General features: G+C 31.6%; 1 protein-coding gene across 1 annotated transcript in view; it reads right to left on the reverse strand.

Annotated features, from left to right (window-relative positions):
* Positions 1 to 1188: 1188 nt before the first annotated feature.
* The window catches only part of PPM1A (protein phosphatase, Mg2+/Mn2+ dependent 1A), a 37855-nt gene continuing 26157 nt past the window's right edge, over positions 1189 to 12886 (reverse strand). Inside the window, exons 3-6 of the mRNA XM_087820062.1 lie at positions 12712 to 12829; positions 8481 to 8589; positions 6798 to 6855; positions 1189 to 5819 (exon numbers count right to left, since the gene is read on the reverse strand). Of these exons, the coding sequence (XP_087676188.1) occupies positions 5790 to 5819; positions 6798 to 6855; positions 8481 to 8589; positions 12712 to 12829 (315 nt within the window). The 3' untranslated portion in view covers positions 1189 to 5789. The remainder of the gene's footprint in view (positions 5820 to 6797; positions 6856 to 8480; positions 8590 to 12711; positions 12830 to 12886) is intronic.

The following is a 12886-nucleotide window of genomic DNA, read 5'->3' on the forward strand; positions in this document are numbered from 1 at the left end:
GAACTCTAACACCAGGAAGCTCAAAATCTTAAAATCGGAGTGAGATCTGACAGTTAAATCTGTTGTTTGTGAATATCTTGCATCTGCACCATGAAGGTCAGAAACATTCCAGCAACACTCAATTTCTGTTTTACCTCTTTTTTGTTGACTTTCAAAGTGGCAACATCAGAGAATAATGTTACCCTCCAAAACTATCCTTACACTATTGTTTCACCTTTAATCACTCTCCATTTCCCCAAAACACAACCTTTAAAAAGACTATTTTAATGTCAGATTCCAGCCTAGGACTACATCTACCTCCTCTATTTTTAAAAAGAAACAATTCCTTAAGAGTCAAAGTAGTTTGATGTCCTTGAAATATTTATGGCGTTGCAGGAAAAAAGCTAATGCCCTGTTGTGCAATAGTATGGGATCTTAACCTGAACCACTGCAATACTGTATACTTTGGGGAGTTCTGTACATTTTCCTGGGTAAGGAAGTCCCTAGGACTCATTAGTCTCAAAGGGCCTATAACCCTAAGACTAAAAACAATTACTATAGTGAATTTATGCCTATATACCTAAACCTAATCATTACCCAATCGCCTACAAAAATCTAACTTCAGAGAGTACCATACAAACGCAAATGTTATTAAATGTATTTTACTGGATCAGGAGGACCATGTAAAAAGAAAGGAAAAACTAATTTTTCTAAACATTTAGTTTAATGACAAAGCTATCAGTAGAAACTGGGTTTGGAGCAATGAAAAGAACTGAAGTTTGGGTTTTGTGGTGAAGAAACACTGCATTCGTTTTTCTCAGCTGTTTCTATGTTGAAGGAGCAGTAATTTTTATCATTTTTCCCTTAGTGGAAAAATCAAATTATCTTAAGAAGCAACTGTTGGTTCTTGCAGGTTTATGTAATACAACAGCTCTGAATAATACACAGCTGGGTCCAAGGAAGATCTTCCTATGACTTTAAAAATAATTAAAAGTAATCCTCCTCTATCATCCTCACTGGCATAGCCCCACTCCTCCATCTCCCAAGTTTTCTTATTTTTGGCCCAGTGTTACATAGTATTAATTGGCCTTGGTGAGGTAATATATTAAGTTTTCTTGCTAAAAAATAGAATTGGCCAATTTCAGTTTGGAAAAAGACAGAAAACACTAAGGGGCTAGTCCAGGAAATGAAGCAACATTTCATGCAGGATAAGGGGGGAAGGAAGGGAGTCATTTTATTATCAATTTAAACAACCTTTTCCCCCATCTAATAAAAGTGTAAGTTTTCAACTTCAACTTCAATACATTTGAGGTTTTCTTACTGACACGCTCCTAACCTGCTGGTAACATAATTAGGAAAAGATGAGATCAGAAGCCACGAGTTTAATACATAAAGCAGGTAAAAGGGCAATAATCTGTGTTGAGGTGAACAGAAGCGGAAATGTTCATTTGACAATGAAATGGAGCCTAATGCCTCTCATCATTTCTGCATACAGCATTCTATCAGTAATAACTAACACCTAACTGACACACTATTTTGACCAACAAAACAATACAGTATTATACTCATAACACACAGAAAATGTATTCTTAAATATTTCAAGCATACTCTGAAGTAATGTTTAATTTAAAACAAATACAATCCAAAACTCATGGCACATTACTGAAAGAAATAAAGTAAACTTAGGCTTCTAAAATTTTAAACTATAAAGAAGTCTTCCTAAATCCTAAAAAAAACCACCCTAATTAGAAGACTAGATGACTAAAAAAATGGTCACCTCACCAGCAGGACCTGCAAGCAAAAGTGTATTAAACTCTTTAAGGCTCCTTAAACCTCAAATGAGTGACATTTATATACTGAAATATTTACATAGTATTTTCTGATACCAAATTCTAACATAATACTATACAAATAGCAATCAAAACATTAACAGGCTTAAACCTCTCAAACTTTATGAATTAAAAGTATACACATCATTAAATGAAAATTAAAACAAAACAAAAAAGAAAACCCTCAACCAATTTAATTTCTTTCGGAAATCACAAACTGAATTCCCATATGAATTTGTCCAGTAAAGACAGGCAGTGTAATTATTTTTAAAAATTAAAACATATAATAATGATTTAGCTAATATTGGATATTAGCACTGGCAGTATGTTTTCAAGAACAGTTTTACTTAAACAAGATAAATTTAGCTATATCTATTTTTTAAATGCCTTAAACTCAAAATTCACCAAAATTCCCAGGGTTGTAGAATTCTAAGAAATCCATTACTTTTTTCTCTTACTTGCTGCTCTCCAGCAGGAGAGTAAAGGCCATTTGTTAAAGGCAATCAAGCATACTGAAAGGACTTGAGCTTCATCAGTCCAATTTTATTCCTATGCTGAGCAAAATTTTCTTTTGAATGAGATTTTTAACTTTGTGGAAGAAATAAACAGATTTTCAAGTGAATAAAGGAAATACAAATCAGTTCTTTAGGGCAGATACCTGCCTTGTTCAGAAAATGATCTGGCAGACACTAGGTGGACATTAACTATTTTTTTGGATGAGTGATCCAGTTATATTATTAACATACAATATATTATAAATTCTATTCAAATCTAAACTCCTTGAAAGCAAGGACCTATTTATTCATTTCTTTATAGTACAAGATGCTTTGCTGAGAATAGTGTTTTGCAGGTAACTACTCAATACATTTTGCGGAAAAACTGAGTTATCAGCTGAATTAATAATGGTCAAATGGATGATCAATAAAAGTAATGTTATAATTAAGAGCATCTGAATTACATAACTGATTTATTTTTCGATCCAAATTTCTTAATGTTATTTAGTTTAAAAAAATTAAGTGGCGGAAGCAGTACACTAATTGCATAGTGCTCTAGAAGCAAGTTAATGCTTTATAATTAAAAGTGTTCGAAATAGTTCTAAAGCTGAGTAAGAAAAATACCTCTAGGATTTTTACAAGTTAATGCTAATATTGAGAATTGATTTTGTTATCTGTAAAAGTATATTCCCTAAGAAAGTAGAAATTAAGAGTTTACCTTGCTAAAACAGTAAGAGATCAGTGAAATTCTTTAATGTTAGGGTAATAAGAATCTGCTATACAAAATGAATCTCCTATTAAAAGCAGCAAAGTGGATTCATCCTCTTAAGACATTTAAATGAAAGCACATTTTGAATAGTATATCATCATCACACATGAACTTTTTCCCTCCAAAGAGAGTAACATACAACACATCAAAACTTTTGAGGCATTGCCCTGAGATGCTAATTATCACACAAAAGGGGGTGGGAAGTCAAGAATTTAAGTGGTACAAAAATGAATTGCACAATAGAGGTGCAAAAATGCCTTTTAAAAGTGCGGTGGGTTCCCTACCACCACAATTATCCCCAGGAATGAAGAACACGTAGTTTGCTGTTATAACGTATAGTTTCTGTGTTTTTATAACGAAAAACTGTATCTAATATGGCAATGCTGACTCATGTGGAAAAGATTTAGTCTTCTTAGATCACACTTCCTATAGTTTTCTCTCACTTCCAAGCCTAATTTCAGTACTAATAACTTTAACAGAGGAATATTTTAACCTCTTTTTTATTTAAGATTCTCAAATTTAAAAAGGCTCTATATATGCTGTTATAGTTTAAAATAAGTTCTATCATATATCTTACTTGTGACTTAAGATTTTTCATTTCAAAAACTAATTCAAGGTTTTGAAATTTCCAGAACTAAAAACTTGAGTCTACTTAAAAAATTAAGGACCTGGCCTGCTGTAACAGGGATTTAGTTTTCAGTACCAGTACATCTGGTAATCAATCTATACTAGAAGCACTGCTGTTTATTAAATGTGCATTTAGATGCTTGCAAAGCCATAACTTGAAACATTATCATACTTCGCACTCTACCACAGATTTAGACAGTAAGCATTTATTTGTAAATTACGTACGGAATTGGTTCTGTAATTCCAACTGTTATGAATTTCTAAATATAAATAGTACTTGTTTTTCTTCATTCATGCTAGATTAAGATATAAATTAAATACAATTAAGTTACATATAATCGCCTCATGAATAAGAGGGATAATGAAAAAATTTTGCTGGTACGTAACTACTTAAATCTGAGACATTTCACATTACTTTTCCCACTATTCCCCTAACTTTACATTAGTTGTAAGGCAATATATACAAATATGTATATTTCCAAATTATGGAAAAAACAAAACAAAAATGATTATATTACCTTTTATACACAAAGTTTTGATTTTGTGTTCAAATGTCGTATTTTAATAGTTTCTAGTGGGAAATCTGCCTACTGAATGATTAAATTACATGGTGATAAATACAATATTCAACCTAAAGAGACAAAAAATACAGAAGGGCACAGAACAGTAGTCTTTTCAATGTGACAGATTTAAAAACTTACTTTCACATGCTTAATCAGTGGAATTTGAGCCTAAATTAAATTAGGTTATTTTTATATCTATAGTTCTTTAAAACTTTGAAAGTTATTTTTAAAGGCCAACAACTAAATATTATCAACATGCTATATTTCAAATCACAAATACATCTTAACTACTTGGATTCTAAAGACATGGGCCAATTAAAAATCACAGGCAAACACACTCACAAACACACACCACCTACCATAGTGTTAGACTGTCAAGCTCTGACAATTATTTTAATTAAACAGTAGGCAAATTCAAGCTGATACATATCTTAATGAAAAATAAGCAGCCAGAAAGAAACCCATTTAAGAAATAGATCAAGGAACAACAGAGACTTAAATCTTTTAGTCTTGCTAATGGAAGAGAAACAGTTCCATCTATGCCTTGAGTAACAGGATGTTCCAATTAAGAGACTAACATCTTTCCCCATGAGAAACTTCTCACTTACAATGGCATGGTGTTTTAAAAGGGCAAGGTAAAGGAGGAATTACACATACATGATTAAATTTCTTGTTTGTTAAATCAAGCTTTATTGATAAAATGGAATTCAGAATATCTTCCTAGGAACAGCAGCAGGCCCAGCCAATCATGATAGCAAAATGTGGCAGTCTCCTACTATATGTAGGAAGCTGCTGCTTATCAATTAATAATTAAATGTAAGGACTTGTAAAAGAGGTGCAAAGAATCAAGGCATTTTAGCCCCAAGACTGATATTCTTATGAATATACTGTATAACCTGCAATACTCATGGCAACAAGTAGAGAACAACCTAAAAGACAGTTAAATGAAGGGACCAGCTATATCAACAATGCCAATCCCGCTGCCAAGAACATTAAGATAGTTTCTAATTAATTCCCTGGATGCTCGGCTTTATCAGATTTTGGAATTTTTCTCCATAATCATGTGCACAGTTGAGCGTCTAGCTGACATGGCTGCTGCTCTCCCTGTCCCAACCCCAAGATCAAACTCAACATGACTTGAAAGGTCTATATATCTGTTGAATCACACAACAAGCCAAACATTTCTTATAACTTTGATAGTGATTTAAAGCAGTTCATAATTAAATATGAGTATTTTGTACAAGGACAATTACACTTTACAAAAAACAAAATCATACAACAAAAATTGCTGGAGTCTGATTTACAACATGAATTATGGTTTGAAATCACGTTTACATAAGTCTCAAATTTACAAAAAAATAATCAGTTCTGGGCTAGCTGTTGTACTGCTGAAGTTCTCTGGTGTATCACTCTCACCCATGTCATATGCCCTTCTTTAAAGTTGAGGATGGATGTTAAAAGGTTCAATGAAGTTGAGCTGTACTCTCCTTTGGAGGTGAAGGTAAACTCCATGGCTACTTGAGCAGTTTTACCACATATCATCAGCTGATGTAGAGTCCTTTATAAAAGGAAAGAGCAAAACAAGAAGCTAAATTAAAGCTTAGAAGTGCCAAAATACATTATTTTCTGGATAATGCAGGAAGATAGGTTTTGTAAAGCTGACTTTCAGAATATGATTTTTATAGTATATGTGTATATGTGTATATGAAATATCAATATTTAACCTTTCCAAAAAATTGTTAACCTTTTGTTTTGTAATAAACTACTACTTGAAACATGATTTACCATGAGGTTGACCAAATGTATTTCTAAACCAATAAAACTACTAAAATTTTTATTTTTTCTTCAATAAAACTCAATTTATTTTATTAGAACACTACTTTTATAAACTTTTTATTGTATAAGAGATTAAGACCTCAAATAATATGAGATTTGAGGAGGCTTCATAATGCAATATATAAAATATTTCAGAGCTTGCCCAAATGATTTGAAGTTACCACTTTTCTGTGCAAACCATATTATAAAACAACTGTAACAGGAAACTTAATTAAGAATGGCATTCTAATGTCTATTTACATGAACAGAATTCTCTACTTTAATATTTAATTAAGTATTATGCACTTCCGGTTCTTGGCAAAGGTATTTCCAACCATAAAAATTACTTAAGTGGAGATGGGCATTCTGAAGTTCTGTTGCAGCTGCTTAAAAACTCAGAATAATTCAAGATTCTGAGTAGAGATACTATTCTCAACTTCAAAAAAATGTTTAGTGGAGGCAAACCTGAAGTTGATTGCTTGTAGAGGCTTAAAAAACCCACAATTGCAAAGGGACTTTCTTCTTTTTTAAGAAAGGTGGCCACTCACCATGATTATGTCCTCAATCACTAGAACTGTGGTGCAGGCAGAGTTCAGAGCAATCAATCAGGGGTGTGTGTAAAAGAATGGGTGCAGTGCACAGCTCTGCAAAAACAGGTAGGAAGGATATGCATTTAGAGTGGAGGGGAAGGGAAAGCAGAGGGAACTAAAATGCTACTTACAGTGTCATCGTTTTTGTAAGGATTCAGTCTATTGAAAACGGCTTCAATTACATTCCGCCTAAATTTTAAAAAATGCAGAAAGTTAATTCTTCTTCAGAGCATAAAACTGTTAAATAAATCACAGCCAGGTGTTCATTAAAATGTCAAAGATAATCTTACACTTGGAAATTATTTTAGTTCTATTTCTTGCTGTCAATAAGTGAACCTCACTTTAAGATACTTGGGGCCCAAAGTAAATTTACTCTAAAATGTAACATTTCTACCAACCTGATTACTAGAAGACTAAAAAACATGATTTTTAAAAAAAATTTAAAAAATCAGCCTATATGGTCTATTTCTACTTGAACTGGCTTAAGTGGTTCTGAGTAGGCAATGATGATACAGTTCTTAAGATATAATACTAATAATATATTCTGGTTAAAAGTTGAATGTTAGTTTTGAAGTAGAAGGAACTTCAACTTCTGTGGTAGTAAAATAATTTATATATATTTTACATTTAAGTTTGTGTTTTTTTGTACTACCCATTTAATACAGCTTTATTAAAACTGAAATGTGGCCCTGGCCGAGTGGTTCAGATGGTTGGAGCGTCATCACCTACACCAAAAGGTCTCAGGTTCAATCCCTGGTCAGGGGGCATACGGGAGGCAACCAATCGAAGCTTCTCTCTCCTCCTAACAAAAGAAAAAAAAAAATCAATTAAAACATATCCTTGGGTGTGGATTAAAAAAAAGAAAATGAAATGTGAAATATGACATTTCCTTGATAAATCCAAGAATTAGTTTTTGAATAATATTTTGGTAAAAAAAAAAAATCTGTAGTGGGATTTATAAATTACAGCTTCCCTACTTCCAAAATCAATTTGAAATAATTTTATAGACAATCATTTCACAGAAGGTCATAAGGGAAGAAAAGGTTTCCAAAAATAAAAGCTTCAAACAGGAAGTTTTATAATGGCTATTTAGTGAGAGGGATTATAAAGAATATGGCTGCCCTTACAGAATACAGTGGAGAATCAAAGAAACTAGTCAATATATCTTTGTAGGTCAATTATATAGATACCTGAGGTAAAAATGTTTTAAGCTTTAAATTATAAAATGGCATAAAGTCTCCACTTTAGTTTATAAAGATGTTATCTTAATATTTAACACAGGTAAGTCTAGCTCTATGAAATAAAGGGCAAAGAGAAAAAGGCAAGAAATGCAACCTTACACCAAAACCCAACCTACCAGCAATCAACAACTAAAAATACTGGGAAAAGTCAGATGAAAAAGAATGGCCCTGATGGAGAAAGGTGCTAATCTCTGGGGTAAATTATCCAGAGTTTTTGACAAGATCAAATTATAATAGTAGGAATAATGACACTTAGAACTTTGTAGTGCTAAAAAATTCTTTCACTATATTATCTCATTTATGCTATACAAGGAAATCAATATAATCCAAACCTCCACTAAAGACAGCCTTCAGTGTAATTAGTTAAAAACAGTAACATTCTGATACCTATTCTAAACAAGCACCATATATCATTAATACTGAAAAACATTGAACCACAAATTAAATGTTCTGTAGATACAGGTAATTGTCTCACTTTAGAAATTAGGTCAATATACATTTAATCAACAAACACCAAACATTTTCATGTACTATACTGAGATAAATCAAAAGGGTGTGCAGAATGTAACTTACTTGCTTGCCAATTCACCTCCTGGTGGGAGGCTGGGGATGTTCTCAGTTGCTAATGTGCGCATCACATGGACTAAGTCAGGGACGCCTTCCCCCTGCTTCTTTATGATTTCTGGGAATCAGAAGTACTTTTTTTGTAAGTGTTATCCAAGTTTAATTTTAAAAAACTGAAACAAAGATAACTTAGGTTTTTAAAGATGGCATTTACCACATCTGAGATTTTCTATACTGGTGTTAAGAAAAAGAAATCAAGTTGACCTTTGAAAATTTATGACAAAGGGATACACAAAATGAAACAACAAATATTTTCCATAATTAACTGCAAAGGATGAAAATAAACAACAAAAATGTAAAAGCAAAAATTTCATGTTAAAATCAATGTATTATATAATCAGAAATATGTGTGTACAAATAAGAATATTCTTCTTAAATGCCAACTAGTTACTTCTGAGATCAACTCCTCTTTAGACTGGGAACACGTTTCCTGAACTTTGCCCTGAAAACACACTACAGATTTTTTTAAAAAAATAAACAATTTCAAGATTTGAAAAATAACAAAGTAACCTTTAAGTATAGGGGAATTTACTGATCATATACTAACGCAAATTATTTTTACATATAATTTTATATTTGTAAAATGATCCATAAGTAACATGTGCAGATTAGGTTAAGTACTCAAACACCATTCTCAGTTTAATTTTTGTCTAGCATATCTTTAAGCGATAAAGAGATATGTAATACCTTTTCCTTAGTTGATTATTTGAACAAAGCCTATAGAATGGGAAAAAAGTCTAAATTTCATAACAAAATTTTTAAAAAGAAAAATGATATATCATACAACTGCATTTAAAATCATTAATTTCAAAATATCCAGTTATTAAATGAGTATAGTGATATGATCTGCAGTGTTGCCATGCAGATGCATAGTTATTCATACCACAGAATACCAACAACTATGTACAAGCAACTTAAAGAACTCTCAAACTATTTACTTTAAGTACAAGAAGTCTTTACTTGAAGTTTTAGCATATTTATGCTAAATGCAAGATCATGCCAAAGGTATTTGTGTAAGTTTTGTTCAGTTTTTTGTTTTGTAATGTTTATACTGAGAGATTTTCTTTGTCACCTTTGGGGCGAGAAAATTATCATTCTAGTTCTCAATTTGTAAATACCTTTGAAAATAACAATGCATATAAAGATCTTTCATCCTTTGATCAAACCTTAAAATATTAATTCATCCTTAAAGCCACATATTAAAAGACAGACAATACTACCCATATTTCTTTAAAATGGCTCAAACTATCCTTTTAGAATTAAGGCCAAATTTTACCATCTATTATATTTTGCCTTTAAAAAAGAACAGTCTTAAATCTGAACAAAAAGCAAGGATCTCAGATTTGGTTTGCCAAGTTCCTTTATTGTGTAATCTTTAACATCTAGTATATTTATTCTACATGGTTCTAGTGCTGGAAATCTGCTGTACAAAAATAAAGGGATTTGATGTTTACCTAAACCGCACAATTTCACAATCTAAAGCTGTATTACACTTAACATACAGACTCTGCTAAGCCAATACAATTATTGGATAGATAACTAGACATAATAGAAATGAACACTGATGATATATTCAATCAATGATGGTTTCAGGTCTAAAAAACATTACCTTGAATCATCTGTTTGATGTATCTTACATCTCCATTGTTAAAATATAAATAAGGGTATTTTAGTGGTGAAGAAAATTACAGGAAGACAAATTCTTAAAAAAAGAATTTAAGACTTTAAAAACTGTTAATACTGCCTGTTCCACATGGGATAATACATTTAAACTACCTGGCCATTAATACTACACTAGCCTTGCTTCTTTCTGCTTTTAAAAAATAAAAAGAATTTTAATAAGTATTCCTTTAATTGTTCTTGGACTATACATTTTAATTAGAATTGTAAAAAGCCTGAATGCCTTTATTGAAGAACACATATGTACAGAAGATAGATGTTTCACATACTCATATATAAACACATTCTGCTCCTCCCCATTTCCCTTTACCAAGTCTGAGGGATTCTAGCAGTTATCTCCAAATTAGCAACTTTAAAGCTTGGGTAGTCAGTAGCAAAGATTTAAAAAGTACCTACATACAAGTATAATCTTAAATTGGCTTAGAAGGGCCACAGCTTTAGGCAGTATGGTTTAAATTATGAGCTGAATCTTTTCACAACCCAAGAGACAAGTTTTAGAAGGGCACAGATAATAGTAGGAAAGCTGAAAAACCTCTGCTCTTTTCTGCAATGTAGACAGAAAAGCCAAAAGTATTCAAAACAATTAAAATGAAGTTTAGCAGGTCACAATAATTTACCAAAGGCACGTATTTATAGAAAAAAAGAAGAAGGTATTCGGTGTCTGTTTTAGAAAATGTAGTATTTTTCGCTTTTTAAGACATACCAACTTTTATAATGCAAATAGTTACATTCTTTCTATGTTTTTAAATATAGTAGTGGTTTTAATTAATGTAATACTTATTTTCCAGTTGCAGTCTCATCAAATCTACCTTAGTATCACATAATAATCCCCAACTGAATGGTACAAGTGTAGCACTACAACATATCAAAAACATTGAGTATTAGTGTAAACGGTTCAGGTCGCAATTCTTGCTCAATAATAAACAATATAAAACTTAATAGTGTAACATAAAATTATGTATCTAAAGCAATTATTTAGAATTGCATCAAAAACTTAAGCGTGCATACTAAAAAGAAAAGTAGCAATTTACTTCTAAAATTTGATCCCATTTCATAGTAAGTAAAACTAAAGTACTTATTCTTGTTTCTTTAAATTAGTAAGAAAACATATATGCCCAAGTTACTTTAATGTGCTAATAAATATCAACTAATCCCAAAATATATTCTTCTTACGGCTTCATACTTTTCCACCTACCAGCAGTTTAAACCAATATGATATGACTTGGTACCATTCTAAATATTTTATTTTACTGTATTATATATAAATAACTTACATTGAAATGATTCACTTAAAATGTAAAAATTCTAAGACCCTTGGTGAGGAAACAAACTCATTGAATAGCATGTCCAATGAATGAAATACTAAACAGTACATACACACAGTACTAAATATATCACTATCAAGTGGAGAACTATAAAAACATAATAGCAGCTCTAGATAGAACCACAAATCAAAACCAATCATGATTCTAACATCAGATTGATTATAATTGATATCAAACAGTAAAAAGGGAGAAAACAAAATTAAAGTGCAGATTTATTTTAATAATGCAGGCACGGCAGCATATAATAGTGTGGTAGGTCAATGCTTACATGCTATTAGAGGTCTTTAATGCGCAAATTAATGACATTGGGAGTGCAAGATGCTTTTTACTGCTATTATAGGTGCGTCAAATTTTTATGCTTAAAGAAACTGCATAATTTACATGCTTATGGCATATATGCAGTAAACTGGAATTCTCTGAGATTTAATATTTATACCAAAGAGTAACTGCATTAAGGATCATTTAAATTTTTTCAAATATTTAAAGGCATTACACTTGAAAGTTACAAAATCTTTCTAATTGTCTCAAAGTAATTTGCAGAATTCTGACAAATACACTCCTGGAATTCCAAACTTATTTCTTAATTATATTCAGCATTTACATCTCTGCCAGGTAGAGACCTAATATGTCTTCTATTCAAGGTCTTTGTTTCCAGGCGTGGCAGTTTATGACTGTGGCAAGAAAGCCTTAAAACAGTTTAAAATAAAAATTTTAAAGTGGTGGCACATGAAAGTTTAATAACCAGGCTGTGATCTTCAAGTTATTAAAAAAACAAAACTCCTAAAGATCTTAAATTCATATACACAACTTTACAAAGATGGCAATCAAATTATCACCATCATAAATAATATGTTTATAATTAAACCACAAATCAGACTTTCCTGGCATAAAATTAATCATGCCAGTGAATTCATCAAGAATTTTAAAGCATACAAACACTTGAGCCTTTTTAAACAAAAGTATCCTGAACAGAATGTACAGGGCCACACCGGTTGTTATTTCTAGTATAACTGTGATAAAAACAATCACAAACATCTAAACAGCTACTACAGAAATGCTCTTTCTCACTAAACACTAGATGTCAAAGGCATGTAAAGATATAAAAGCTAAAATGTTAAAGTTTGTGTTGAGGTTTTTCTTTAATAAAGCTACTTATTTTTTGTTAAATGATCCACCTTCTACTCTGCTTTCCAGGTACTTGTCCAACTCTGCCTCCTTCTTCACTGCTTCTGGCGATACTTTGGGTGCATTTGGGAAACAGATCAATATCACACTCATGTTGTCTCGACTTCCCTGGGAAGAAAAAAGTTTGAGAAAATATTTTGGTTTTCTTTTTGCTCTTGGAAGCCT

This window comes from Miniopterus natalensis, chromosome 1, assembly GCF_054644295.1.
Source record: "Miniopterus natalensis isolate mMinNat1 chromosome 1, mMinNat1.hap1, whole genome shotgun sequence".
Classification (NCBI taxonomy): Eukaryota; Metazoa; Chordata; class Mammalia; order Chiroptera; family Miniopteridae; genus Miniopterus; species Miniopterus natalensis.